This window comes from Triticum aestivum, chromosome 4B (genome assembly GCF_018294505.1).
Source record: "Triticum aestivum cultivar Chinese Spring chromosome 4B, IWGSC CS RefSeq v2.1, whole genome shotgun sequence".
In the NCBI taxonomy this organism is placed as follows: domain Eukaryota; kingdom Viridiplantae; phylum Streptophyta; class Magnoliopsida; order Poales; family Poaceae; genus Triticum; species Triticum aestivum.
Genome location: NC_057804.1, coordinates 449,923,528 through 449,950,550, shown reverse-complemented (window position 1 = coordinate 449,950,550; position 27,023 = coordinate 449,923,528). Strand labels below are relative to the sequence as shown.

At 44.9% G+C, this 27,023-nt stretch overlaps 3 protein-coding genes across 4 annotated transcripts in view; 2 read left to right on the top strand and 1 right to left on the bottom strand.

The window, feature by feature from the left end:
- LOC123092650 (OVARIAN TUMOR DOMAIN-containing deubiquitinating enzyme 3) overlaps nucleotides 1-4,113 on the top strand; it is a 14,814-nt gene extending 10,701 nt beyond the window's left edge. Inside the window, exons 5-8 of the mRNA XM_044514467.1 lie at nucleotides 2,455-2,560; nucleotides 2,638-2,692; nucleotides 3,010-3,063; nucleotides 3,789-4,113. Coding sequence (XP_044370402.1) covers nucleotides 2,455-2,560; nucleotides 2,638-2,692; nucleotides 3,010-3,063; nucleotides 3,789-3,926 — 353 coding nt within the window. The 3' untranslated portion in view covers nucleotides 3,927-4,113. The remainder of the gene's footprint in view (nucleotides 1-2,454; nucleotides 2,561-2,637; nucleotides 2,693-3,009; nucleotides 3,064-3,788) is intronic.
- Nucleotides 4,114-5,630: 1,517 nt separating this feature from the next.
- On the top strand, nucleotides 5,631-7,509 carry LOC123092651 (LIM domain-containing protein WLIM2a; the record flags this gene model as incomplete). Its single annotated transcript, XM_044514468.1, is given in 5 exon segments — nucleotides 5,631-5,940; nucleotides 6,269-6,374; nucleotides 6,454-6,491; nucleotides 6,587-6,676; nucleotides 7,059-7,509. Coding segments are annotated over 5 exon segments (615 nt in total). The 3' UTR covers nucleotides 7,308-7,509.
- A 319-nt stretch (nucleotides 7,510-7,828) lies between these two features.
- On the bottom strand, nucleotides 7,829-12,740 carry LOC123092649 (cytosolic enolase 3). 2 transcript variants are annotated; one of them, XM_044514466.1, is made up of 11 exons: nucleotides 12,160-12,737; nucleotides 11,669-11,740; nucleotides 11,461-11,577; nucleotides 11,114-11,194; nucleotides 10,686-10,762; nucleotides 10,467-10,570; nucleotides 9,736-9,834; nucleotides 9,564-9,649; nucleotides 9,414-9,500; nucleotides 8,340-8,537; nucleotides 7,829-8,211 (listed from the first exon to the last, which is right to left on the bottom strand). In XM_044514466.1, exons 1-11 carry the CDS (start codon nucleotides 12,592-12,594, stop codon nucleotides 8,137-8,139), a joined length of 1,431 nt encoding a protein of 476 aa, XP_044370401.1. In that variant the 5' UTR covers nucleotides 12,595-12,737; the 3' UTR covers nucleotides 7,829-8,136. The 2 variants fall into 2 exon arrangements, with proteins under 2 accessions (XP_044370401.1, XP_044370400.1); XM_044514465.1 differs by having other exon boundaries at nucleotides 9,414-9,649; nucleotides 12,160-12,740.
- Nucleotides 12,741-27,023: the final 14,283 nt, after the last annotated feature.

Here is a 27,023-nt window from a genome sequence, read left to right as displayed (position 1 = left end):
GTGGAGGCTCCCGATTCGCTGGGCGGCGGCGGGCGGACGCGTCCGGCTCCGTCCGGACGTGTCCGGCTGCGGGGAGAGGAGCGGGACTAGGGTTTTGATCCGGAATTTTCGGGGAAGGTGTTTTTATAGGTAAAAGGAGCTAGGAGTGTCCAAATGAGGTGTAGTTTTCGCCCACACGATCGTGATCCAACGACGGAGAGCATGGAAGTGACTTAGATGGGTTATTGGGCTGTTTTGGAGGGTTGTTGGGCTGCAACTCAAAAGAGGCCTTTGCGGTTGTGCGGTTAACCGTTGGAGTACCAAACGAGCTCCAAATGACCCGAAACTTGACAGGCGGTCTACCGGTGCTATACCAGGGCCACTTGGCAAGGCTCGGTCCATTTCGAGAACGTTTAACACCCGCACACGAAAAAGAGACAAGAGGGGTGCGCCGGTGCATGTGGGAGTGTCGGATTGCGAAACGGACAACGGGGAAAATGCTCGGATGCATGAGACGAACACGTATGCAAATGAGATGCACATGATGACATGATATAATATGCATGACATGAATAAAAAGCAAAACAAAAGACAAAACCCAACCACGGAGGGAATAACATATCTCATAGCCGAAAATGGCAAGAGTTGGAGTTACAAAGATGGAAAGTTACATCCGGGGTGTTACACCTGGCGAGCGAAGGGGCATTCCAGCAGCAGGTACCGGATCATTTCCGGCTCTTGATCGCATAGGAGGCAGCGTGGGTGATGTTGCAGTCCATGTCGAGCCAGTCTCTCAGTGGTCCAGCACTGGTCTTGGTTGGCCAGCCAGCGGAAGAATTTAACTCTCGGCGGCGCCCAACACTTCCAGATAAGCTTCCAGGAGCAGCAAGTCGTCGATCCGTGGAATGTGGCCAAGTAGCAGGATTGTGCAGAGTAGGTGCCACTCGCCATCCATTTCCAGATCAGCTGGTCCGGGGCGGCAGAGAGCACGGTATGCTGCAAGACCTGCCAGAGCTGCAGGTACTGACCAATCTCATGCAAGCGTAGGTTGCCGTGAATGTCGCGTGCCCAGGAGTTGTCATTCATCCCGTCCGCCACGGTTCTCGCCGTGCGTCGTTGCTTGGGGATGCAGTCGTAGAGGTTGGGCAGGAGTTCACGGACGGACTGGCCGTCGATCCACCGATCCTCCCAGAGCAGGGCGGTCCGTCCATTCCCGATGACCATGGACGTGGATGCCCAGAACAGGGCACGCTCCATGGAAGAGAACTGGAGGTCGAGCCCTTGCCATGCTCGCTCGGGATCCGTCCCGGAAAACCACAGCCATCGCAGCCGCAAAGCGAGGCCTCGTATGTTGGGATCGGAGTAAGTACTGTTATAGTGTCCTAAAATGTTTGAGAAAGCTATGGCAGAAGTCTTCGGAGGTGAGTATTTGAGATGTTGAAATGAAAATGATGTTTTGCAATTGCAGAGTAAAGATAATTTTTGCCGTGCTGCTGACAATTTTCCACTTATAATGCATGCAACCTATGCTACTTAGCATTCTGGGACCCCCCCCCCCCTTTTTTTTTCTCCAATTGCTAGCCATTCAGCAGTACAATTCTCATTTGAAGATCTCAAATACTCATCCTCAGGGACTTCAACAATAGTTTTTACAAATTGTAAGACTTTATAGCAATACTTTCTTCAATCCGAACATAGCCATCTGAAGCATTCGTTGCTATGTCATACATTAACATTCCGAAATGCTACTGTAATCTTCTCTGTAGAATATAACCCAAGATGTCCAGCTCTATCTCTTTTCTGTACAAAATAGTCGTCATGCTCTTGTACAATTTGCACTATTCCAAAAAGTAAAGTCATTCAAAAGCGGATATTATGTGCTGGGTATGTAGTAAAAATAAGTCCATTGCCGTCATGTGATGACGATGAATCCAAGAGACTTTGCTTCAGTAAATAGCGAGGACTCATTGTTATGCTGTAGAGGAGTAACAATCAGGAAGAGCGAATGACTTTGCATATGTATAGACCAGAAAAACGTAGCCATTACAAATATACCCATCGGAAAAATAGTCGTTAGGTCCATAGCCATTGAAATCATAGCGGTTACAAGTATATTGTTGTTTATATGATATCAATAAAATATAGAATAGTGGAATATGGAGAGTGAAAAATGAAGAGTCCACTGGAGCATGAAGAGATGGTGATAGGAAATATTTTGGAGAGGCTCCCTGTAGGAAGATACGGAACACTCAAAAGCTTATCCTGTGGCCAGGGATATGTGAAGAAGAGCTGTACGTCTTTCTTTTGAGTTTACATTGCACATTCTTTAGAACTGCCCCATCCTGATAAACCTGAGAGTATCCATCACTCAACCTTGGAGCTGGCCATATAGTATAATTATTACCAGGTCTCCATTGAAAGACAGATTATTCTTGAAATATATTTTTATGCTGGAATTTACCTTCAATTTCCTAGACGACCTACGGCTGGCAGTGAAAGAGGTTATATGTGATAACCAAACCGAGCGTCAAAAGTATGAAGAGGCGATTATAGCTATTACAGTGGATGAATCTTTGAAACGGTTAGGTTCCCATAGCTTTTTTATTTACTTCGATGTCATTAACATAGAGATGCTAACGGCTGTGCCTGCTGTTGTAGCTACTGCCAAAGGATAAGGCGACCTGATTTCTGGGGTGGAGAGTCAGAACTCTTGGTATGGATTTGATGGTTCTAAAAGTTAACATGCATAGTTGATGTAGGCATCAGTTATTCGACAAATTACATGTGGAGAACATCCGACTCGCACGTACCAGTCATTTTACGTTTTAAGTAGTACAGTTCATGCATCATTCTTCCCTTTTAGCGTGATAAAGTCAAAAATATACTTTTGTTTAACTTCTGGATGTTCTAAAGTAGGCTACCCTTTTCCGAGTAGATTGATATTGTATTTGTTGGTTGTTGCTTAAATTTTTGTATCTGTATACATGGCTCATTCACATATGATTTTCATTTGGGATCTCCTCTTTCCAGGTTTTGTCTAGACTGTGTCGGCAACCAATCATTATTTACATTCCGGAGCGTGAGGTAAATTCAACTGCCCTAGGTGATGATGAATCTATATGTGTGCAGAGTGGAGAAGGATAATAAAACTTCATCTATATTTAATAATATGGTTGTGACATGATGGAAGCGATTCTCATAAAAAATCAATGGAATAGTTGTTCCAACTGATAAGGGAGAAAAACTGAACAAGGGGTTTTGGTAGAATAGTGACTTTAAGAACACCATCATCATCACTATGGGCATTGCATCGTACTATGATAAAAGTTGATCAAATCAGAAGGCACATGTACTAGCAATTTATAATATTTAGCCAAATTTCCTGGTAATTCAATAACATAAAATAAAAGTCCGGTTGGAACTAGACAATCTGCCTAAAGTTTCCTTGAGAATGGTGTTGAAAACTGAAACTGCATTTTGATTTCTGTTTCCTTGGTCCGATGTTCTGAATCCCCAACATTCGAGATTCTGGGCAAAATGAATTGGAAAGGCATTTTGCGAAGCGCAGATTGAACTGTTTGAAAGATTGGCGAATACCTTTCCTTTTGCGTTTTTTCGATGTTTAAATCCAGCTCGTCTCCAAAATTGGAAATACAATGTGGATTATTGCACCATTTTATTTGTTCCACTGCCATCATGTTTGAGCGTTTGGCTTTGATGGCCTCGTATGAATGTTACGCTTGACTCGGTGCTTCTCACCATTTTCCTCACTTCATCTCGAGCTTAATCTGCCCTTTTTTGTGCAACAGTACCGTGGACGGGGCAACGGGTTCATCCCAATTGCTGAGTACGGATTGGAGTTTACCAAAGACTCGAAAGAGGGGAAGAAACGGGTGCCGGTGAGACTATTATACAGTGGGAAGAACCATTATGATCTGCTGATATAAAATGGGCACATGAGATGTGTCCCGATGAAGCATCAGAATACCGGCAGCCACCGCCCATCTGTGGCGCATACACAAATTCCCGTTTACTTTCCATGGTTACATTCTTCGATCCTGCTATGCTCCTGCTTGTCAGTTACGATGCTGTAACAGCTGTTTCGTCGATGACAGTCATGGGCATTTGGGGATTTGTGGATTTGGAGCTAGAATTAGCACTGACCTGATGATGGCGCCACACGAGCTAACTATGTGCTGCATGGTGCAGTGCTGTTTTGGCAGTGATTTGGTTGGCGTGGTGCCGTGGAGTTGTTGATTGCGTTTCCGGTTGGTGCCGGGCAGAATAATGGTGCGTTGGTCGCACTCGCACTGGGTGGTTGACGATGGGACTTGCTTCAAATCCAATCATTATGCGAGTATGTGATGGTTATTAGGTATATGATTTTGCAACGCACTGCTGACCGGAATGATATCTTCCTTGGATGAGCTGTACGGGCGTGTTTGGTATCAGCTTATTAGGGGTACCGTCCGGTCCAGTGAACAAATTTGATGGCTGTTACGGGCAGATTCCAGTATGCTCCTAACCGTGCTTGAACCGGGCGCTACGAAATTGAGCTGTAGCCCTGCCCGTATATCGTATAAGCACAGACAGGCCACGCACGAGCAAATAAATGAGCAAAAGTAATCCGTTTGCCAAGCTAGACCGCCGTGCGTGCCAGCGCAGTTGGCACCGGCCCACCCGCCTAAACGGCCCGGCCCCACGCCTCAGCCTCTTCCTTTAGGCGGAGTAGGCCGAGCTTAGCTTGTGCATGCAATAAAAACACGGCCTTGTCCTCTCGCACCGCAATAAAATACAGTACGTAGCAGGAAGGAATTAATGCTCACGCAGTGCGCTGTTTGTTGCATAAATATAGACAAACAAACGCGAACAAGCCGAGTGGTCCGACGAGGCAGCAGGGAAAGAGCTGGCCGACGTGGGCCGCACCGCTCGCCGCTGCGGCAGCCACCCCTCCCCCGCACTACATATATTCCTCCTTCAAATCAAAATAATAAATCGTTCTAAATTTTTTTCAAAATAACACATGCTCCCTCCATTCACTACGACATTATAGGATGTTTTATTTTTTCTAAACCAGTTGTATATAGATATGTTTTAGTAGGTTTGTACACTCATTTTAGTTGGTATGTGCTCCGTATTAAAATATCTAAAACATCTTATAACAATGAACGGAAGGAGCATATGCGAGTATGATAACCCTCTTTTTAGGGATAATAACCCCTTTCTTAGTGTAAGATGCGAGTATTATATATATCTAACCAATGAAAACAAATTGCCCAGGAGAATATCTCTCACCTCTCCCCGTCGCAGGGGCTGACCACCGGGCCCCACGCATCGACGCGAATACTAGTAGTCGTTGCTTCTGCTGCACTTCGCGCGCCAGTCAGACCCAGGCCGAGAGCCGCGTGCGCTCCCGCTTCCTACCAAACACGCTCCCGCTGACATCTGGTCCCCGCGCGTTCCCGGGCCCACCGACAGCCGTGCAGCCGGAGCCACGTTCGTGCGCGGAGCACACACCACTCGTACGCACAAGGCTGTAATACTACTAATTAATTGCGTATTCGTTAATGAGCAGAGCACTAGCGCGGCCCCTCACCCTCATCCCATCTCCCTTTCCTTTCCTTCCCCTCCCCTACGTTGGTTCCCTTTTCCTTTCCGCCGCGGCAACTGTGAGCCGGCCCGATCGAGCCCCCCACCTCGAGAGACCGCCATAATTCATTCCATCCATCCATCCGCTGCCGCCTATATAAGCGCGGCCATTGGGGCGCTCGTGGCGGTGTTCGTCACATCAGGCGCGCGCAGGCCGAGATCAGATCGGCGACGGCGACCATGTTCAGCGGGACGCAGCAGAAGTGCAAGGTGTGCACCAAGACGGTGTACCCCATGGACCAGCTCTCCACCGACGGCGCCGTCTTCCACCGCGCCTGCTTCAAGTGCCACCACTGCAAGTCCACCCTCTCCGTATGTCCCCTCCCCATCACCTCCCTCTCGCGCTCTCGCTCTCTTTTATCTCCCTATCTCCACAACTGTTCATTTAGTTCCGGGATACAACGAGAGAAGAAGAAGATCGATGGACGGATGTCAACGGTCCATGGATCTGTAGAATGAAATGCGATGTCAGATCTGCGAACTGCTCTGCCGCACGGATCTGGCGCTTGAATTCCATGCCAGAATCGTGTGCCTAGGATAGGAGATATTGACTTTGTCCAATTCGCATTTTCTGGCTTGGTAAAAACAAGACCAAGACAAATAACAATCTGTCTGGCTATCTTGTTTTGCTGTTTGGCAGTTTAGCAGCTACTCCTCGTTTGAAGGGGTGCCCTACTGCAAGCCCCATTTCGCGCAGCTGTTCAAGGAGACCGGGAGCTACAACAAGAGCTTCCAGTCACAATCACGTAGGTTTTCAGTCAGCATGACAAAAGTGACTATTGTTTTCTTGATTTCTGTCCTGATCCTTGGTTTTGTTTCTTTCAGCCGCGAAATCTGCGACGGAGAAGCTGACTCCTGAGCTGGTCTGTGCCGTATTGGCTGCCTCTTTCTATATGTGTGTCTTGTCTCTTTGCTGCCGTGCGATTCGGTTAGTCTTATGTGAAATGTGCTGTTTCAGACCAGATCGCCAAGCAAAGCTGCGGGCATGTTTTCGGGAACACAGGACAAGTGCGCCACTTGTGGTAAAACAGCATACCCTCTTGAGAAGGTAATATCACCGAGTATGTCATATTTGTTTTGTTTTGTTTCGTGACCTAGGCGTCAGCATAGCTCGCGAAGATGTATCAGAATTTCTCCATTTCATGAAACAATTGATGTTTCGGAATGTGAAAACTGTCGGATTGACCGTTTTGCAATTGAAGGACAAACAATTGATATTTCGGAATGTGAAAACTGTTGACTGATCGTTTTGCGATTTAAGGGTTTATTTTACCTGTACCTTTGGACATAGTTGTGTAGCCTTCGCTTTACTCTAAAAGGCAGCCAACTTCCATCATAATTGTCTTGAATCAACTTCCTTTTCAGTTATATCCTAAAGCCTCCATAACATGCAGATGACTCATGCCTAGTTGTTAAATCAAATCTTGCAGGTGACTGTTGAAGAGAAGTCCTACCACAAGTCCTGCTTCAAATGCTCTCATGGAGGCTGCGCCCTCTCGCCGTCCAACTACGCGGCTTTGGAAGGCATCCTCTACTGCAAGCACCATTTCTCCCAGCTTTTCAAGGAGAAGGGGAGCTACAACCATCTGATCAAGTGCGCATCGGTCAAGCGCGCAGCAGAGGCGCAAACAGCACAGGCGGCGGCACAGGCAGCGCCGGCGGCAGCTGAATCCTCCTGATTATGCTGTCATCTTTAAAGTGGGCTTTGAGGGCGAAAGTTTGGAAAGCCTTGCTCTTTTTTTACGATTGTAACCTGCTGTGTGCTGTGTTCTAGCTCTGGGGATACCAGGACCATATTTCGTGTCCCCTTATGTGCTAGCTCGATCACGTTGTTGAACCATGGAGTTGGATGTCATTTCGGAAGAAATTGTTGTGCATCAAGTACTGTGTGCTTTTTTTCTGTTCGTTGATATAAGGAGTTCTTTGCGTGCCTCAGTGCTTCAATACTTCAGCATACCATTTTGCTGTCTGGTTTGATATTTGCTCGACTGTTCCACAATTTCTACCATATTAATAAGCTGAGCTCAAGCAAACTGCTCTCAGTAGAACAAACACTTTGGACTAACTACTCCCTCTGCTCCTAAATATAAGACCTTTTAGAGTTTTCAATATGAACTGCATATGAACAAAATGAGATACATCCGTATGTAGTCTGTATTGAAATATCTAAAAGGGCTTATATTTAGAAACGAAGGGAGTATATTGGAACTGTGTATATTGTATAAATGAAAAACTCTACTCCTTCAAACCCATTCTCAAATTCATGTATCTTGTGCACGATCCATTCCATATCACATATAAATGAAAAGGAAAAAAAGGCATAGCTCAACATCTCTCAAAAGTAAAGTCTCAGCAGTTCAACCACTACACCTAAGAAACCAATGTGTGCCTGAAAGTTTCCCCAGTTTGTTAAGCTACCCTCTTTCCTTGCCTTTGCTGAGCCAGCACAAAAACATTTCTACAGAACCCCCCCCCGGACCGCATCAAGGGAATCCAGTAAGCCACAAGTCAGCTCGAGGTAGTTCTCCAATTTTCACCAGCGTAAACCCCTTCGCTTCCAAGTTCTTCCTCTATTCTTAGAAGCTGCAAACATCAAAGACCATTCAAGACAAATTAAGAAGCTATTTAGAATGACCATATGGTACTATGACTTTAGACCAACACTTCGGTGCATTTATCCACATAAAAGGCAGCAAGCATTCAACAGAAACCTGATTGTATTTCGTGAGGCACTCTCCGCGGCAGGGGGCACCGGCTTTGATCTGTCCAGCTGCTGCACCGACAGCCAGGTCGGCGATGAAAGAATCATCCGTGTCCCCAGACCTATGTGACACCATCACACCCCAATGAGCATCCTTTGCCTGTTTCACAGCCTCTATGGCCTCAGTGACAGTGCCCACTTGACTTGCCTACATACACATGATAAGAAAAGGAAACACATAATAAGGTACATGAAACAGAGAATCCCTGGACAGTTACAGAAATCAAGAGAGCAAGGAAGAATCAAGGAGGCAAGTACTGCATGTGCAATCATGTGGCTCTTGCAACCTTATGTGCCTACAATCAGTTCAACTATTAATTGCTCATCTTCGTGAATTCAGGTACTACATCACATTGTCTGTAAATGCCCTTAAACTCAAATCATGCCATGCAAAATAATAGGCACAAAATGGAAGGAGCGGCGAGAGTGGTGTTTTGGCACACAGGAGCGCACGCTCCTGGTTTTTAAAATGTGCTTTAAGCGTATTTTGAAATGTCAAAAAATTCCAAACAAAAATTTGGCGCGTACATCTCGATATTATGCATGCTCACAAAGTCGTTTCGCGAAAAACCGACAAGTTATGTGTCTCGTGTGAAAAAGACAAAATCCAGTGTTAAAAAGTGCTTTTCACAAGACATCTTTTTGTCTTTTTTACACAAGCCACAAAAAATGTCGTTTTTCTCCGAAACTTGACGTGCACACATATAATGTCGAGATGTATGCACCAAATTTTTGTTTCGAATTTTTTCACACTTTGAAATATTTTTTCTGGTGGCAGGAGCGCGCGCTCCCATGTGCCAAAGCGAATTTCTGAATGAGCGGCATTGAATCAAACAAAGAACCACACTGAGTGTCCAGGCACAAAGATTGCTGTGGTTAGTCAAAATGAATTGTGGCTTGTTCCAGCTTAAAAAAAGCCTAATTCCAGAGTCTGTGGTATTGTTAGCCTTCGGCGGTCCCAGTAACTAGCACAAAGCAGCAAGTTTATAAACATCAATAAACAAATGAATGATTTGTGACTTACCTTGAGAGTAAGAGCGTCGCAACTATATTCATTTACTGCCCGCTTAATGCGTTCAGGATCTGACATCAATAAGTCGTCTCCTACAACCTGCAAATGCATTATGGCATGAGCTCCTGACAGTAAAGTAGAAAATAAAAGCACAATAGGTACCTGACATAGCTCTAGGGTGGTAAACTTTTTCGAGTGCTCCCAGTCATCTTTGTCAAAGGGCTGTTCAATGGAGACAACTGGGTATTCTAGTGTACAAAAAAGAGGAAATATAAGGTTCATGAAGTCAAAAGATTTGTCTCCCAGAATATGTAAATCCACAAACAAGTGATACCTGAACATAGTTGACTATAAATCTCAATCATATCGTCCCCAGTTTTGAAATTTTGCCCTGATTTCTTTGCAGACTTGAACTCCAGGTCATATTTCTTTCCTGCAAAGAGATGCATGAGCAAGCAGGGAAGTTAACTCGCGAAAATAGTAAGACTAATTAACAATAGCCTACAATATATTACCTCTGTCCCAAATTACTTGTCTTGGATTTGTCTAGATACGGATGTATCTAACACTCCGTATCTAGACAAATCTAAGACAAGTAATTCGGGACGGAGGGAGTACATCTGACTGCTATTCAAGCTCACTGTTTCTAACTTGAATGAAAACTCATTGTTTTCCATGTTTCAAGGTCGCACACTTCCAAAAAGTATAACAACAGGAAAATAGCAAGAGATTGGTCAAATGGTGCCTGATTGCAAATGCTGATTACAATAGTATGCTTTAACTGGCCCTAGCATACCAAGCTACACTGTTACAGGCAGCAATGGCAGCTGTAAAAACAACAACGATGCAACACAAAGAAGAAGCTGAAAAACACAGTAGGCTGAAAAACACATCCTTCTAACACAGCAACACTATGGAACTATCTGCGAAATGCACGCCATTACTTGCATTTCTATTGGGTATAGTTATGTAGATGCCCAAGATGTTATCCAAAGGAGAATATAAACCATGGTGTTAACAGCTAAGGATATATGGATGATAGAGATTTCACTGATTTATCCTTACCTACGCAAAAATCAGTAGCAGCAGCATCAATTGCTAATTTGATCCTTCCATTATATCCAGCTCTATCTATTGCCGCAATCACAAGATCCAGGCCTTCGGTTATACTGAACATTCACCAGACATAGATATGGTATATGTTAATATCCATATGTAGGTGCTCAAAAGGGAAACTGAGAAAGAAAGCACATCAGGAAAAAGTAAAATCAATTCCTTACTTGCCTGGAAATATTAGGAGCAAATCCACCATCATCGCCAATGTTGCAACTGTCTGAACCATACTTCTCCCATATAATATCCTAACAAATCATTAGTGAAAATAAGCAAACAATTCTGTGCAGAACTGCATTATAAAAACAAAACTTTTAAACAGCTGGACAGCCAATGTTTAAGCAATTTCTCTGTTTTGTCTTAGCAGCAATCACCGAGAAAAAATAGTGCCAAGCGAATTAAGAAGACATAAAAGAGAGTTGGCAAGCTAGCATAAGGCGTTAAGATTTCGTGGAAACACAATGTTCCTAGAATGTTTGATGGGCAGGTAGCAGGTTGGTCCAAATATGGGACTAGACAACACGCACATAGCCAAGAAAGTGTGCACGGTGTTATTATCGAAGTATATCTGTGAAGCAGTTTGTTAAAATGGAGGGTACCTTCAGATGATGATATGTCTCTGAACCCATCTGCATTGCTTCTTCAAAGTTTTTGGCACCGATTGGAAGGATCATAATTTCCTACAGAAACGTAAACTTTACTTCAAAGTACTACGCAGAACAAAAACATTACAGTATATTGGGATGTCAAACTACATGTAGTATATTACAGTAAGAAACAAGGTAGTAACAATCTCAAACACTGCAAAGTTTTGGGGTTTATAAAAGAGCCTAAGAGAGTGTTCTTAGCAGTCTATTTGCAAAAAAAAAAGAAAAAAGAGTGTTCTCAGCAGTCTGCAAAGCAAAGTTTATTACAACAGGTAATCCTAAATGTGAAGTGGAAATACTTGAATGGGAAGATTATTTCCAGCATGGGTTCCACCATTAATGACTGTAATTGCTGGGACGGGAAGCGTCGTTGCGCTTTTACCAACAAGATCTGCTATATGCTTGTACAGCAGAACCTGCACAGAAATAGGCAAACAACTATAAGAATTTGTGTTATCGTCAGACTCAATTTTTACCTAAGACCCAGATAAAGAATATAAGTGATACCTCTTTCTCAGCAGCACCAGCTTTACAAGCTGCAATTGATACGGCCAGCATAGCATTCGCTCCAACCTCAGTCTGAACATGGTTGTCATAGTTAATTAGTTACCTTGTACGCAGGATGTGTTACATGGTGCCCTCCAACCAGAGAGGACAATGCACATCCACAGAAACTTTTGTTAACTACACAAGATACTCGTTTTTTGGTACAAAAAATTGAGATGCTAGTAAACTAGTATTCATTACAACCATCGAAAATGGCACAGCATTATTTCCCGAAGGGAAGCCTAAAATGAAGCAAGCCAGTGCCAAATATTGCCACCGTGTAGCATAGTATACAATTGGAGTATACCGTTAGCGAAAACACCTAGAAACAGCATAACAGCATCCTCATATAATCATCAATTATCATATGTACACAAATAGAGCTTGGCAATGCAGGAACAGATCAGCAACAGAGAATGAGAGAAGGAACAATCGGGGTTTCGGGGATGTACCCTGTGGTGTGCCTTGTCCAAGTCCATGATGGCCTGGTCGATCTGCGCCTGCTGCTGCGGATCCATCCCCACGAGCGCCTCCGACACCTTGCCGTTGATCAGCCGCACCGAGTCGGCGACCGCCTTGGCGAGGAGCCTCCGCTTCTCGACGTCCCTCGTGGCGTCGACCGCGGCGCCCTCGGGGGCGCCAGGCCCGGCCGCGGACGCGCGGTGCACGGCCTTGTTGGTGTGCAGGTCGACCTCCACCGCGGGGGCGCCGCGGCTGTCCAGGATCTGCCGCGCGCACACCCGCGTGATCACGGCCGGCGCCGCCCGCCGCATGTGGGTGGAGATGAAGAGCACCGGGTCGGCGGCCTTGGCGCGGACGGCCGCGTTCACGGCCTCCTCGATCTTGCGCGGGAGCAGGTGCTTCTCTAGGTACTCCTGCACCGACATGGCTGCAGCGTGGTCTGCTCCACTGACCACGCTCCTCTCCGGGCACTCTGCGCCCGCGATTCTGCTCGGCTTGTTAGGAATCGTGACGAATTGCGCCTAGGAAGAAGACCAGACCAGCACGCTGTGTTTTTTTTTCTTTTTTCTTTTGAGGGGTAAGGGCGTAAGGCTAAGCTTTAGTGTTAGGGGTTTGACCCGCGGTCACTTCCTCGCCCTCCCGCATAGCCCCGCTTCCGCCGTCGCTTCCCACCGTTTATCCCTATTGCGGATTCACGCCACCACGTGTCCGCGGCGGCGCATCCTCCTCTTGCGACCATGCTTCCTTCGTCCGCGTCGACGCAGCCCGCATCCTTGGCCTCTCATCGTTGCTGTTACCGCAACCGAAATACCTCGAGTGCAGCAGCATCAGTGGGGGACGTGGGTCGCGGATATCACTAACCGCGACACCCGCGAGAGGATTTGGATTGGCTCCTCCCACTCCGCAGTAAAGGAGGCACACGAATGCCACATTATGTTGGTTCACCTCTACGGTGCCAACAACCGCCTGAACTTCCCCGACGGCCTATCGTAGTTGGTGCCCCTCGACCCCCGGGTAGCCACCGCATGGGAGCTGCGGGAAGATCGGGAGGCCAGCGAGTGCCTCGAGGCGGAGCAAGCCTGCGAGGCATACATGGCGGAGCTCCGCCCGCAGATACACGGAGCACGTCGAGACGGAGCGCCGAATGTAAGCAGTACACGACTGGGGCAAAGGAGGTCATTGACCGTTGCTCCACGACTCTGACGATACGACGCTTACCGAATCAGACTGGGAGAACGATTAGCAATTAGTTTTAATAAGTTCTTATGCAATCTAGTCTAATCTTCGTTCAAGTTATGTAAAATATTTCGAATCAAGTTTGATGTAGTAGTTTGAACCAAATTTGCACCGAATTTGTGTTGATTTTTCTTAGGGAGTTAAGTATCGGGGATCGGTTAGAAACTACAGTTTACTAGAGGAGCAAATATGCTCCTCTAAAGGTACTTGGTCGTATCATCCTTTAATTGTTTGGGGATCGGTTGGAGATGCTCTTACATAGCTTTGAAATCTCCAGGGGTACTCGTAGTCGACTAACACACCAGCATCAGAGAGCCTGAAATAAATCCAGTAAATATATGAGTACATGCGTCAAGTTTAGAACTTGAACAAGTGTGAGTTGTTCCACCACAAGAAACCAAACCATCTACCTAGGCTTAGTTCCCAGAGGTATCTATTGAAAAGGTTACTTTCATCTTCTCTAATGGTGATAAGTGGCGCATCATGCGCATCATTTGTCGTAGATTGAATAGAAGCTTGTCCAACATCGTCTGGGAAGGTTTGGGCATATTCAGCGCAAGCCTCCAGAAGCGCTAGTGCATAGCGGGCGGCTAAAGTGTGCTGATAATGTCAAGAGAGATCGGGGTAGACCGAACTTGACATGGGAGAGGAGTCCGTAAAGAGGGATCTGAAGGACTGAAGTATCACCGGAGAACTAGTCATGGACAGAGGTGTGTGGAAGCTTGCTATATCACCAGAGAATTGGTCATGGACAAAGGTGTGTGGAAGCTTGCTATCCATGTGCTAGAACCATGAGTTGGTTGCGAGATCTTACGAGTTTCATCTCTAACCCACCCCAACTTGTTTGGGACTAAGGTCTTTGTTGTTGCTGTTGTTGCACTTTTTTAAAAAAAAATCATTTTTCTGAATGAAATATCTCGTGGACAGTGCATACAAAATATCGTATGTTTTCATCATTATGTTTTTTGCGTCGAGACCTTTGAAACTAAACCTCTTCTTGATATATTTTCATGAAGTTTTTTTTCGGATAACTCTATGCTCCCAACTAGTACTAACACTAACATATTGGCATGCTTCCAATGTGAACTAACTTGTGCTCCAACCAGCATATGTGTTTCCCAACTGCTTCTAGTTAGCACTAACATTGGTGCTTATAGTGTGTTCTCCCAACCAACACTAACCAATGCTCCCAAGCTAACTAGACCGCGCTTCCCAAGAGGGGAAGCACACCCATGCTCCTCAAGTGAACTAATTTGTGCTCCCATGAGATGAAGCACGTCTATGCTCTACGCGGAAGCACACATGTTCTCTGACAGATATAAAAACAAAAAATAATAGGAAAACGAGGAAGAATAAAAGGTAGAAAAATGAAAATTAAAACCCAAAAAACAACAGAAAAAATCGAATAAAACGAAAAAAGACAAAAAATCATGAAAAAGTGTTTCAGTCGGTAAGTGTCCAACGCGTGACACATGGCGGTGTTGAGGCGCGCCATGTGGAGCGTTGGAGCGCTCCCCGCGGTAGGAAAAGCACCCCCTCCACCCCGCGCGGCAGGGGGCACCCTCCAGTTAGTTGCTCCCACATTTTTAGGCGTGAAAGTATTTTTCGAATTATACTTTCTTTCTTGCCAAATTACATATAGCAAAGGGCATACATACTACCCTCAGATAACTCTAGCAAAATCGTCATGTACTCCTTCCTCCATAATAACTGATAACATGGAGGTTCGAGGGATGAAAATGCGCTCTAGCCAAAATGTTTACGGTTGGCATATTTTATGGAGTGCACTACATTTTGGCTCCTATGGCTTGTATATTTGGAGATGGTCATAGCAATCCCACCACTCATCTCATTGAAACAAGCCAATTAATGGCAGCCATGCTAACTGACTGTGCCATTTCTCGCGCCTTTTCCAGCCATATTTTTTCGCCGCTCGCAACTTTTTCATCAAACACGTCATTTCCCATCACCTGCATGTAGTGTTTGTAGGGAAAATCATGTAGCGGAAACGCTATGACATGAAGCTCAACTCTCTAATCACTTACATCTCGGTTGAGAGTGGAATGCTGAGTGTAGTTGTAATAACTATACCAGGCAAGATAATGGTCCCCAAACTAGATTATTACAAACACCAAGCATTGTTCCCTTATTAAGTTCATGACCTTGGATCAAGGTAGAGAGATTTGATAAAGAATCCTTGGTGGAGGAAAGTAGCTACTTTATCATACTCTTCATCGACGTTTTAAATTTGTGTAAGTGCCTTGTGTGCTAAAAATGTTTTGACTCTAAAAAAAGAGAGGCACTTTTTGACTTGTTTTCTCTGCCTAGCTAACTTTAAGGCCTAAGAAAGGAACTAGAAATATTTGCATCATATTGTTTAGGGTTTGCTCGAATTGTGAAGATGACAATATTATATCTCCTCAGATCGGTATGACTTTTTATTAACTTCGAGTTCTCCGGGCTTCATTAGAATTGCTTGAGGACGAGCAACACTCTAAACTAATTTGATGGCTCTGTTTTATATAGAGTTTACCAAGAGATTTCTTATGGTTCGTCTCATGTTTTTGTTAGGTTTCACTCTTTACCTATAATTTATCTATCAAAAATAGGGAAAACCTGGATCCTTGCTTTGATTACAGGATATTACACTTTCGGAAGGATATATAGCCAAATTAGGGAATACAAATGGGGAAACGAGGCACAACTTTCCTATTGAAGACAACTTTCATCCAACGTCAACAGAGAAGAAGATGACCTTTGGCACGGGCATGCTCACTCGTACCAACGATCGCACCAGGTGGCACCGCCTCCCTCTTGTATACCCCTAAAAAATTCCGTGAAGGAGGAACACGCATCATGGTAACATGGGGCAGAGATATAGAGACCAGAGCAAAGGATGATATATACAGAAGGGGAATTTCTTCACTTAGATCCACCCTAGACTCTTCTGCAACAAGATCCTCCATTCAACCATCGAGAACACCACCATTAGAGATAGATTTATATTTGTAGGGTTAGGGTTTGTAATCTCTATTCATACCTTGACTTAAAGATCATGACCCAAAAATTCACATGTCTTGCTGTGGCAAACTATGATAATATCGATATGGCTTCCTTTTACATGATGTCCATGTTTGTTGTGATTCCTTTCTTATGTGAGAGGAATCCCACTTGGTGTGGGAGATATAGGGAAATGGTGAGATATGACTGTGCCTAATCCTTATTTCTAATTATGTGTATTTATTTAGATGAATGATTATGAGGTTAATTATACATGGTGTATGCATTTTTCTATCTAATCTAAGGATGCAACAACATGATCTAGAGACCTATATGGATAAATACTTGTTGTCTAGCGAATCCATGACCTCCAGGTGATAGGTGTTGATATCAACGAGAAAAAACAATACGAGGAGTACGAGAACTCATGACATGTCAAAGAGTTGGTCTAGTCTAACGACCTAATTGCCGAGGCGACCATTGATGATGGTAACCAAAGACAAGACATAGAGTCAAACAATCCACGGAGTTTGGCTATGTTGGGGAACGTTGCAGAAAATTAAAATTTTTCCTACGGTTTTACCAAGATCCATCTATGAGTTCATCTAAGCAACGAGTCATGGGAGAGAGATTGCATCTACATACCACTTGTAGATCGCGTGCGGAAGCGTTCAAGAGAACGGTGATGATGGAGTCGTACTCGCCGTGATCCAAATCACCGATGACCAAGTGCCGAACGGACAGCACCTCCGCGTTCAACACACGTACGGAGCGGATGACGTCTCCTCCTTCTTGATCCAGTAAGGGGGAAGGAGAGGTTGATGATGATCCAGCAGCACAACGGCGTGGTGGTGGATGCAGCAGAAGTCCGGCAGGGCTTCGCCAAGCTGCTGCGGGAGGAGGACGAGGGGGGCGCCGGCCCTGGGAGATGCAATCTCCCAAGGGGCGCGGCGGCCAGGGGGGTTGGAGTGCCCCCCAAGGCAAGTGATGCACCCCCACCTAGGGTTTCCAACCCTAGGCGCAGGGGGGCCAAGGGGGGGCGCACCAGCCCACTAGGGGCTGGTTCCCCTCCCACTTCAGCCCACGGGGCCCTCTGGGATAGGTGGCCCCACCTGGTGGACCCCCGGGACCCTTTCGGTGGTCCCGGTACAATACCGGGTGACCCCGAAACTTTCCCGATGGCCGAAACAACACTTCCTATATATAATTCTTTACCTCCGGACCATTCCGGAACTCCTCATGACGTCCGGGATCTCATCCGGGACTCTGAACAACATTCCGTTTGCTTCATACTCATATTCATACAACCCTAGCATCACCGAACCTTAAGTGTGTAGACCCTACGGGTTCGGGAGACATGCAGACATGACCGAGACGGCTCTCCGGTCAATAACCAACAACAGGATCTGGATACCCATGTTGGCTCCCACATACTCCTCGATGGTCTCATCGGATGAACCACGATGTCGAGGATTCAAGTAACCCCGTATACTATTCCCTTTGTCAGACGGTATGTTACTTGCCCGAGATCCGATCGTCGGTATCCCAATACCTCGTTCAATCTCGTTACCGGCAAGTCACTTTACTTGTACCATAATGCATGATCCCATGACCAGACACTTGGTCACTTTGAGCTCATTATGATGATGCACTACCGAGTGGGCCCAGTGATACCTCTCCGTTATACGGAGTGACAAATCCCAGTCTCGATCCGTGTCAACCCAACAGACACTTTCGGAGATACCTGTAGTGCACCTTTATAGTCACCCAGTTACGTTGTGACGTTTGGTACACTCAAAGCACTCCTACGGTATCCGGGAGTTACACGACCTCATGGTCTAAGGAAGAGATACTTGACATTGGAAAAGCTCTAGCAAAACGAACTACACGATCTTGTGCTATGCTTAGGATTGGGTCTTGTCCATCACATCATTCTCCTAATGATGTGATCCCGTTGTCAACGACATCCAATGTCCATAGTCAGGAAACCATGACTATCTGTTGACCAACGAGCTAGTCAACTAGAGGCTTACTAGGGACGTATTGTGGTCTATGTATTCACACGTGTATTACAATTTCCGGATAATACAATTATAGCATGAATAAAAGACAATTATCACGAACAAGGAAATATAATAATAATGCTTTTATTATTGCCTCTAGGGCATATTTCCAACAGTCTCCCACTTGCACTAGAGTCAATAATCTAGTTACATTGTGATGAATCGAACACCCATAGAGTTCTGGTGTTGATCATGTTTAGCTCGCGGAAGAGGTTTAGTCAACGGATCTGCGACATTCAGATCCGTATGTACTTTGCAAATATCTATGTCTCCATCTTGAACATTTTCACGGATGGAGTTGAAACGACGCTTGATGTGCCTGGTCTTCTTGTGAAACCTGGGCTCCTTGGCAAGGGCAATAGCTCCAGTGTTGTCACAGAAGAGTTTGAACGGCCCCGACGCATTGGGTATGACTCCTAGGTCGGTGATGAACTCCTTCACCCAAATCGCTTCATGCGCTGCCTCCGAGGCTGCCATGTACTCCGCTTCACATGTAGATCCCGCCATGATGCTCTGCTTGCAGCTGCACCAGCTTACTGCTCCACCATTCAACATATACACGTATCCGGTTTGTGACTTAGAGTCATCCAGATCTGTGTCGAAGCTAGCGTCGACGTAACCCTTTACGACGAGCTCTTCATCACCTCCATAAACGAGAAACATGTCATTTGTCCTTTCCAGGTACTTCAGGATATTCTTGACCGCTGTCCAGTGTTCCTTGCCGGGATTACTTTGGTACCTTCCTACCAAACTTACGGCAAGGTTTACATCAGGTCTGGTACACAGCATGGCATACATAATAGATCATATGGCTGAGGCATAGGGGATGACGCTCATCTCTTCTTTATCTTTTGCCGTGGTCGGGCATTGAGCCGAGCTAAATCTCACACCTTGCAGTACAGGCAAGAACCCTTTCTTGGACTGATCCATTTTGAACTTCTTCAAAATCTTATCAAGGTATGTGCTTTGTGAAAGACCTATGAGGCGTCTCGATCTATCCCTATAGATCTTGATGCCTAATATGTAAGCAGCTTCTCCAAGGTCCTTCATTGAAAAACACTTATTCAAGTAGGCCTTAATGCTGTCCAAGAATTCTATATCATTTCCCATCAAAAGTATGTCATCTACATATAATATGAGAAATGCTACAGAGCTCCCACTCACTTTCTTGTAAACGCAGGCTTCTCCATAAGTCTGCATAAACCCAAACGCTTTGATCATCTCATCAAAGCGAATGTTCCAACTCCGAGATGCTTGCACCAACCCATAAATGGATCATTGGAGCTTGCATACTTCGTTAGCATTCTTAGGATCGACAAAACCTTCCGGCTGCATCATATACAGCTCTTCCTTAAGATAACCGTTAAGGAATGCCGTTTTGACGTCCATCTGCCATATCTCATAATCATAGTATGCGGCAATTGCTAACATGATTCGGACAGACTTAAGCTTCACTACGGGAGAGAAAGTCTCATCATAGTCAATCCCTTGAACTTAACGATAACCCTTAGCGACAAGTCGAGCTTTATAGATGGTGACATTACCATCCGCGTCCGTCTTCTTCTTAAAGATCCATTTGTTTTCTATCGCTCGCTGATCATCGGGCAAGTCAGTCAAAGTCCATACTTTGTTTTCATACATGGATTCTATCTCGGATTGCATGGCTTCTAGCCATTTGTTGGAATCTGGACCCGCCATCGCTTCTTCATAGTTCGGAGGTTCACCGTTGTCTAACAACATGATTTCCAGGACAGGGTTGCCATACCACTCTGGTGTGGAACGTGTCCTTATGGACCTACGAAGTTCAGTAGCAACTTGATCTGAAGTACCTTGATCATCATCATTAATTTCCTCTCCAGTCGGTGTAGGCACCACATGAACATTTTCCTGAGCTGCACTACTTTCCGGTTCAAGAGGTAGTACTTCATCGAGTTCTACTTTCCTCCCACTTACTCCTTTCGAGAGAAACTCCTTTTCCAGAAAGGATCCGTTCTTGGCAACAAAGATCTTGCCTTCGGATCTAAGGTAGAAGGTATACCCAATGGTTTCCTTAGAGTATCCTATGAATACGCATTTTTCCGACTTGGGTTCGAGCTTTTCAGGTTGAAGTTTCTTGACATAAGCATCGCATCCCCAAACTTTTAGAAACGACAGCTTAGGTTTCTTCCCAAACCGTAATTCATACGGTGTCGTCTCAACGGATTTAGACGGTGCCCTATTTAAAGTGAATGTAGCTATCTCTAGAGCGTATCCCCAAAATGATAGCGGTAAATCAGTAAGAGACATCATAGATCGCACCATATCCAATAGAGTGCGATTACGACGTTCGGACACACCGTTACGCTGAGGTGTTCCAGGCGGCGTGAGTTGTGAAACAATTTCACATTTTCTTAAGTGTGTACCAAATTCGTGACTTAAATATTCTCCTCCACGATCCAATCGTAAGAATTTTATCTTTGGTCACGTTGATTCTCTACTTCATTCTGAAATTCCTTGAACTTTTCAAAGGTCTCAGACTTGTGTTTCATCAAGTAGACATACCCATATCTACTTAAGTCATCAGTGAGAGTGAGAACATAGCGATATCCTCCGCGAGCCTCAACGCGCATTGGACCACACACATCAGTATGTATGATTTCCAATAAATTAGTTGCTCGCTCCATTGTTCCGGAGAACGGAGTCTTGGTCATTTTGCCCATGAGGCATGGTTCGCATGTGTCAAATGATTCATAATCGAGAGACTCTAAAAGTCCATCAGCATGGAGCTTCTTCATGCGCTTGACACCAATGTGACCAAGGTGGCAGTGCCACAAGTATGTGGGACTATCATTATCAACTTTACATCTTTTGATATTCACACTATGAATATGTGTAACATTATGTTCGAGATTCATTAAGAATAAACCATTGACCATCGGGGCATGACCATAAAACATATCTCTCATATAAATAGAACAACCATTATTCTCGGATTTAAATGAGTAGCCATCTCACATCAAACGGGATCCAGATACAATGTTCATGGTCAAACTTGGCACTAAATAACAATTATTGAGGTTTAAAACTAATCCCGTAGGTAAATGTAGAGGTAGCGTGCCGACGGCGATCACATCGACCTTGGAACCATTCCCGACGCGCATCGTCACCTCGTCCTTCGCTAGTCTCCGCTTATTCCGCAGTCCTGCTGTGAGTTACAAATATGAGCAACGGCACCGGTATCAAATACCCAGGAGTTACTACGAGTACTGGTAAGGTACACATCAATTACATGTATATCAAATATACCTTTTGAAGGAAATATGCCCTAGAGGCAATAATAAAGTTATTATTTATTTCCTCATATCATGATAAATGTTTATTATTCATGCTAGAATTGTATTAACCGGAAACATGATACATGTGTGAATACATAGACAAACATATAGTCACTAGTATGCCTCTACTTGACTAGCTCATTAATCAAAGATGGTTATGTTTCCTAACCGTAGACATGTGTTGTCATTTGATTAATGGGATCACATCATTAGGATAATGATGTGATTGACATGACCCATTCCGTTAGCCTAGCACTTGATCGTTTAGTATATTGCTATTGCTTTCTTCATGACTTATACAAAGTTCCTACAACTATGAGATTGTGCAACTCCCGTTTATCGGAAGAACACTTTGTGTGCTACCAAATGTCACAACGTAACTGGGTGATTATAAAGGTGCTCTACAGGTGTTTCCGAAGGTACATGTTGGGTTGGCATAAATCGAGATTAGGTTTTGTCACTCCGATTGTCGGAGAGGTATCTCTGGGCCCTCTCGGTAATACTCATCACATAAGCCTTGCAAGCATTATAACTAATGAGTTAGTTATAAGATGATGTGTTACAGAACGAGTAAAGAGACTTGCCGGTAACGAGATTGAACTAGGTATTGGATACCGACGATCAAATCTCGGGCAAGTAACATACCGATGACAAAGGGAACAACGTATATTGCTATGCGGTTTGACCGATAAAGATCTTCGTAGAATATGTAGGAACCAATATGGGCATCCAGGTCCCGCTATTGGTTATTGACAGAGAATGGTTCTAGGTCATGTCTACATAGTTCTCGAACCCGTAGGGTCCGCACGCTTAACGTTACGATGACAGTTTTATTATGAGTTTATAAGTTTTGATATACCGAAGTTTGTTCGGAGTCCCAGATGTGATCACAGACATGACGAGGAGTCTCAAAATGGTTGAGACATAAAGATTGATATATTGGAAGCCTATGTTTGGACATCGGGAAGGTCCGGGTGAAATCGGGATTTTACCGGAACACTGGGGGTTATCGGAACCCTCCCGGGGGTTAATGGGCCTTAGTGGGCCATGAGGGAGAAGAGGAGGGCCGGCCAGGGCAGGCCGCGTGCCCCCTCCCCCCTAGTCCGAATAGGACAAGGAAGGGGGGGCGGCGCCCCCCTTTCCTCTTTCCCCTCCCCCCTTTCCTTCTCCACCAAGGCAAGAGGGGGGAGTCCTACTCCCGGTGGGAGTAGGACTCCTCCAGGCGCACCCCAAGGGGGCCGGCCGCACCTCCCCCTCCCTCCTTTATATACAGGGGCAGGGGGGCACCCGATAACACACAAGTTGATCTACGGATCGTTCCTTAGCCGTGTGCGGTGCCCCCCTCCACCATATTCCACCTCGGTCATATCGTCATGGAGTTTAGGCGAAGCCCTGCGCCGGTAGAACATCATCATCGTCACCACGCCGTCATGCTGACGGAACTCATCCTCGAAGCTTTGCTGGATCGGAGCCCGGGGATCGTCATCGAGCTGAACGTGTGCTGAACTCGGAGGTGCCGTACGTTCGGTGCTTGGATCGGTCGGATCGTGAAGACGTACGACTACATCAACCGCGTTGTCATAACGCTTCCACTTACAGTCTACGAGGGTACGTGGACAACACTCTCCCCTCTCGTTGCTATGTCATCACCATGATCTTGCGTGTACGTAGGATTTTTTTTTGAAATTACTACGTTCCCCAAAAGTGGTATCAGAGCCTGGTTTTATGCGTAGATGTCATATGCACGAGTAGAACACAAGTGAGTTGTGGGCGATACAAGTCATACTGCTTACCAGCATGTCATACTTTGGTTTGGCGGTATTGTGAGATGAAGCGGCCCGGACCGACATTACGCGTACGCTTACGCGAGACTGGTTTCACCGTTACGAGCACTCGTGCTTAAAGGTGACTAGCGGGTGTCTGTCTCTCTCACTTTAGCTGAATTGAGTGTGGCTACGCCCGGTCCTTGCGAAGGTTAAAACAACACTAACTTGACGAACTATCGTTGTGGTTTTTGATGCGTAGGTAAGAACGGTTCTTGCTAAGCCCGTAGCAGCCACGTAAAATTTGCAACAACAAAGTAGAAGACGTCCAACTTGTTTTTGCAGGGCATGTTGTGATGTGATATGGTCAAGACGTGATGCTATATTTTATTGTATGAGATGATCATGTTTTGTAACCGAAGTTATCGGCAACTGGCAGGAGCCATATGGTTGTCGCTTCATTGTATGAAATGCAAACGCCCTGTAATTGCTTTACTTTATCACTAAGCAGTAGCGATAGTCGTAGAAGCAATAGTTGGCGAGACGACAACGATGCTACGATGGAGATCAAGGTGTCGCGCCGGTGACGATGGTGATCATGACGGTGCTTCGGAGATGGAGACCACAAGCACAAGATGATGATGGCCATATCATATCACTTATATTGATTGCATGTGATGTTTATCCTTTATGCATCTTATCTTGCTTTGATTGACGGTAGCATTTTAAGATGATCTCTCACTAAAATTATCAAGAAGTGTTCTCCCTGAGTATGCACCGTTGCCAAAGTTCATCGTGCCCAGACACCACGTGATGATCGGGTGTGATAAGCTCTACGTCCATCTACAACGGGTGCAAGCCAGTTTTGCACACGCAGAATACTCAGGTTAAACTTGACGAGCCTAGCATATGCAGATATGGCCTCGGAACACGGAGACCGAAAGGTCGAGCGTGAATCATATAGTAGATATGATCAACATAGTGATGTTCACCATTGAAAACTACTCCATCTCACGTGATGATCGGTTATGGTTTAGTTGATTTGGATCACATGATCACTTAGATGACTAGAGAGATGTCTGTCTAAGTGGGAGTTCTTAAGTAATATGATTAATTGAACTTAAATTTATCATGAACTTAGTACCTGATAGTATTTTGCTTATCTATGTTTGTTGTAGATAGATGGCTCGTGCTGTTGTTCCGTTGAATTTTAATGTGTTCCTTGAGAAAGCAAAGTTGAAAGATGATGGTAGCAATTACACGGACTGGGTCCGTAACCTGAGGATTATCCTCATTGCTGCACAGAAAAGTTACGTCCTGGAAGCACCGCTGGGTGCCAGGCCTGCTGCTGATGCAACTGACGATGTTAAGAACGTCTGGCAGAGCAAAGCTGATGACTACTCTATAGTTCAGTGTGCCATGCTTTACGGCTTAGAACCGGGTCTTCAACGACGTTTTGAACGTCATGGAGCATATGAGATGTTCCAGGAGTTGAAGTTAATATTTCAAGCAAATGCCCGGATTGAGAGATATGAAGTCTCCAATAAGTTCTACAGCTGCAAGATGGAGGAGAATAGTTCTGTCAGTGAGCATATACTCAAAATGTCTGGGTATAATAATCACTTGATTCAACTGGGAGTTAATCTTCCGGATGATAGCGTCATTGACAGAATTCTCCAATCACTACCACCAAGCTACAAGAGCTTTGTGATGAACTATAATATGCAAGGGATGAACAAGACTATTCCCGAGCTCTTTGCAATGCTAAAAGTTGCGGAGGTAGAAATCAAGAAGGAGCATCAAGTGTTGATGGTCAACAAGACCACTAGTTTCAAGAAAAAGGGCAAAGGGAAGAAGAAGGGGAACTTCAAGAAGAATAGCAAGCAAGTTGCTGCTCAAGAGAAGAAACCCAAGTCTGGACCTAAGCCTGAAACTGAGTGCTTCTACTGTAAGCAGACTGGTCACTGGAAGCGGAACTGCCCCAAGTATTTGGCGGATAAGAATGATGGCAAAGTAAACAAAGGTATATGTGATATACATGTTATTGATGTGTACCTAACTAGAGCTCGTAGTAGCACCTGGGTATTTGATACTGCTTCTGTTGCTAATATTTGCAACTCGAAACAGGGACTACGGAATAAGCGAGCACTGGCCAAGGACGAGGTGATGATGCGCGTGGGAAACGGTTCCAAAGTCGATGTGATCGCGGTCGGCACGCTACCTCTACATCTACCTTCGGGATTAGTTTTAGACCTGAATAAATGTTATTTGGTGCCAGCGTTGAGCATGAACATTATATCCGGATCTTGTTTGATGCAAGACGGTTATTCATTTAAATCAGAGAATAATGGTTGTTCTATTTATATGAGTAATACCTTTTATGGTCATGCACCCTTGAAGAGTGGTCTATTTTTATTAAATCTCGATAGTAGTGATACACATATTCATAGTGTTGAAACCAAAAGATGCAGAGTTGATAATGATAGTGCAACTTATTTGTGGCACTGCCGTTTGGGTCATATTGGGGTAAAGCGCATGAAGAAACTCCATACTGATGGACTTTTGGAATCACTTGATTATGAATCACTTGGTACTTGCGAACCGTGCCTTATGGGCAAGATGACTAAAACGCCGTTCTCTGGAACTATGGAGCGAGCAACTGATTTGTTGGAAATCATACATACTGATGTTTGTGGCCCAATGAATGTTGAGGCTCGTGGCGGGTATCGTTATTTTCTCACCTTCACAGATGATTTGAGTAGATATGGGTATATCTACTTGATGAAACACAAGTCTGAAACATTTGAAAAGTTCAAAGAATTTCAGAGTGAAGTGGAAAATCATCGTAACAAGAAAATAAAGTTTCTATGATCTGATCGTGGAGGAGAGTATTTGAGTTATGAGTTTGGCCTACACTTGAAACAATGTGGAATAGTTTTGCAACTCACGCCACCTGGAACACCACAACGAAATGGTGTGTCCGAACGTCGTAATCGTACTTTACTTGATATGGTGCAATCTATGATGTCTCTTACTGATTTACCACTATCGTTTTGGGGTTATGCTTTAGAGACGGCCGCATTCACGTTAAATAGGGCACCATCAAAATCCGTTGAGACGACGCCTTATGAACTGTGGTTTGGCAAGAAACCATAGTTGTCGTTTCTTAAAGTTTGGGGCTGCGATGCTTATGTGAAGAAACTTCAACCAAATAAGCTCAAACCTAAATCGGAGAAATGTGTCTTCATAGGATACCCAAAAGAGACTGTTGGGTACACCTTCTATCACAGATCCGAAGGCAAGACTTTTGTTGGTAAGAATGGATCCTTTCTAGAGAAGGAGTTTCTCCCGAAAGAAGTGAGTGGGAGGAAAGTAGAACTTGATGAGATAACTGTATCTACTCCCTTGTTGGAAAGTAGTTCAACACAAGAACCGGTTCCTGTGACAACTACACCAACTAGTGAGGAAGCTAATGATA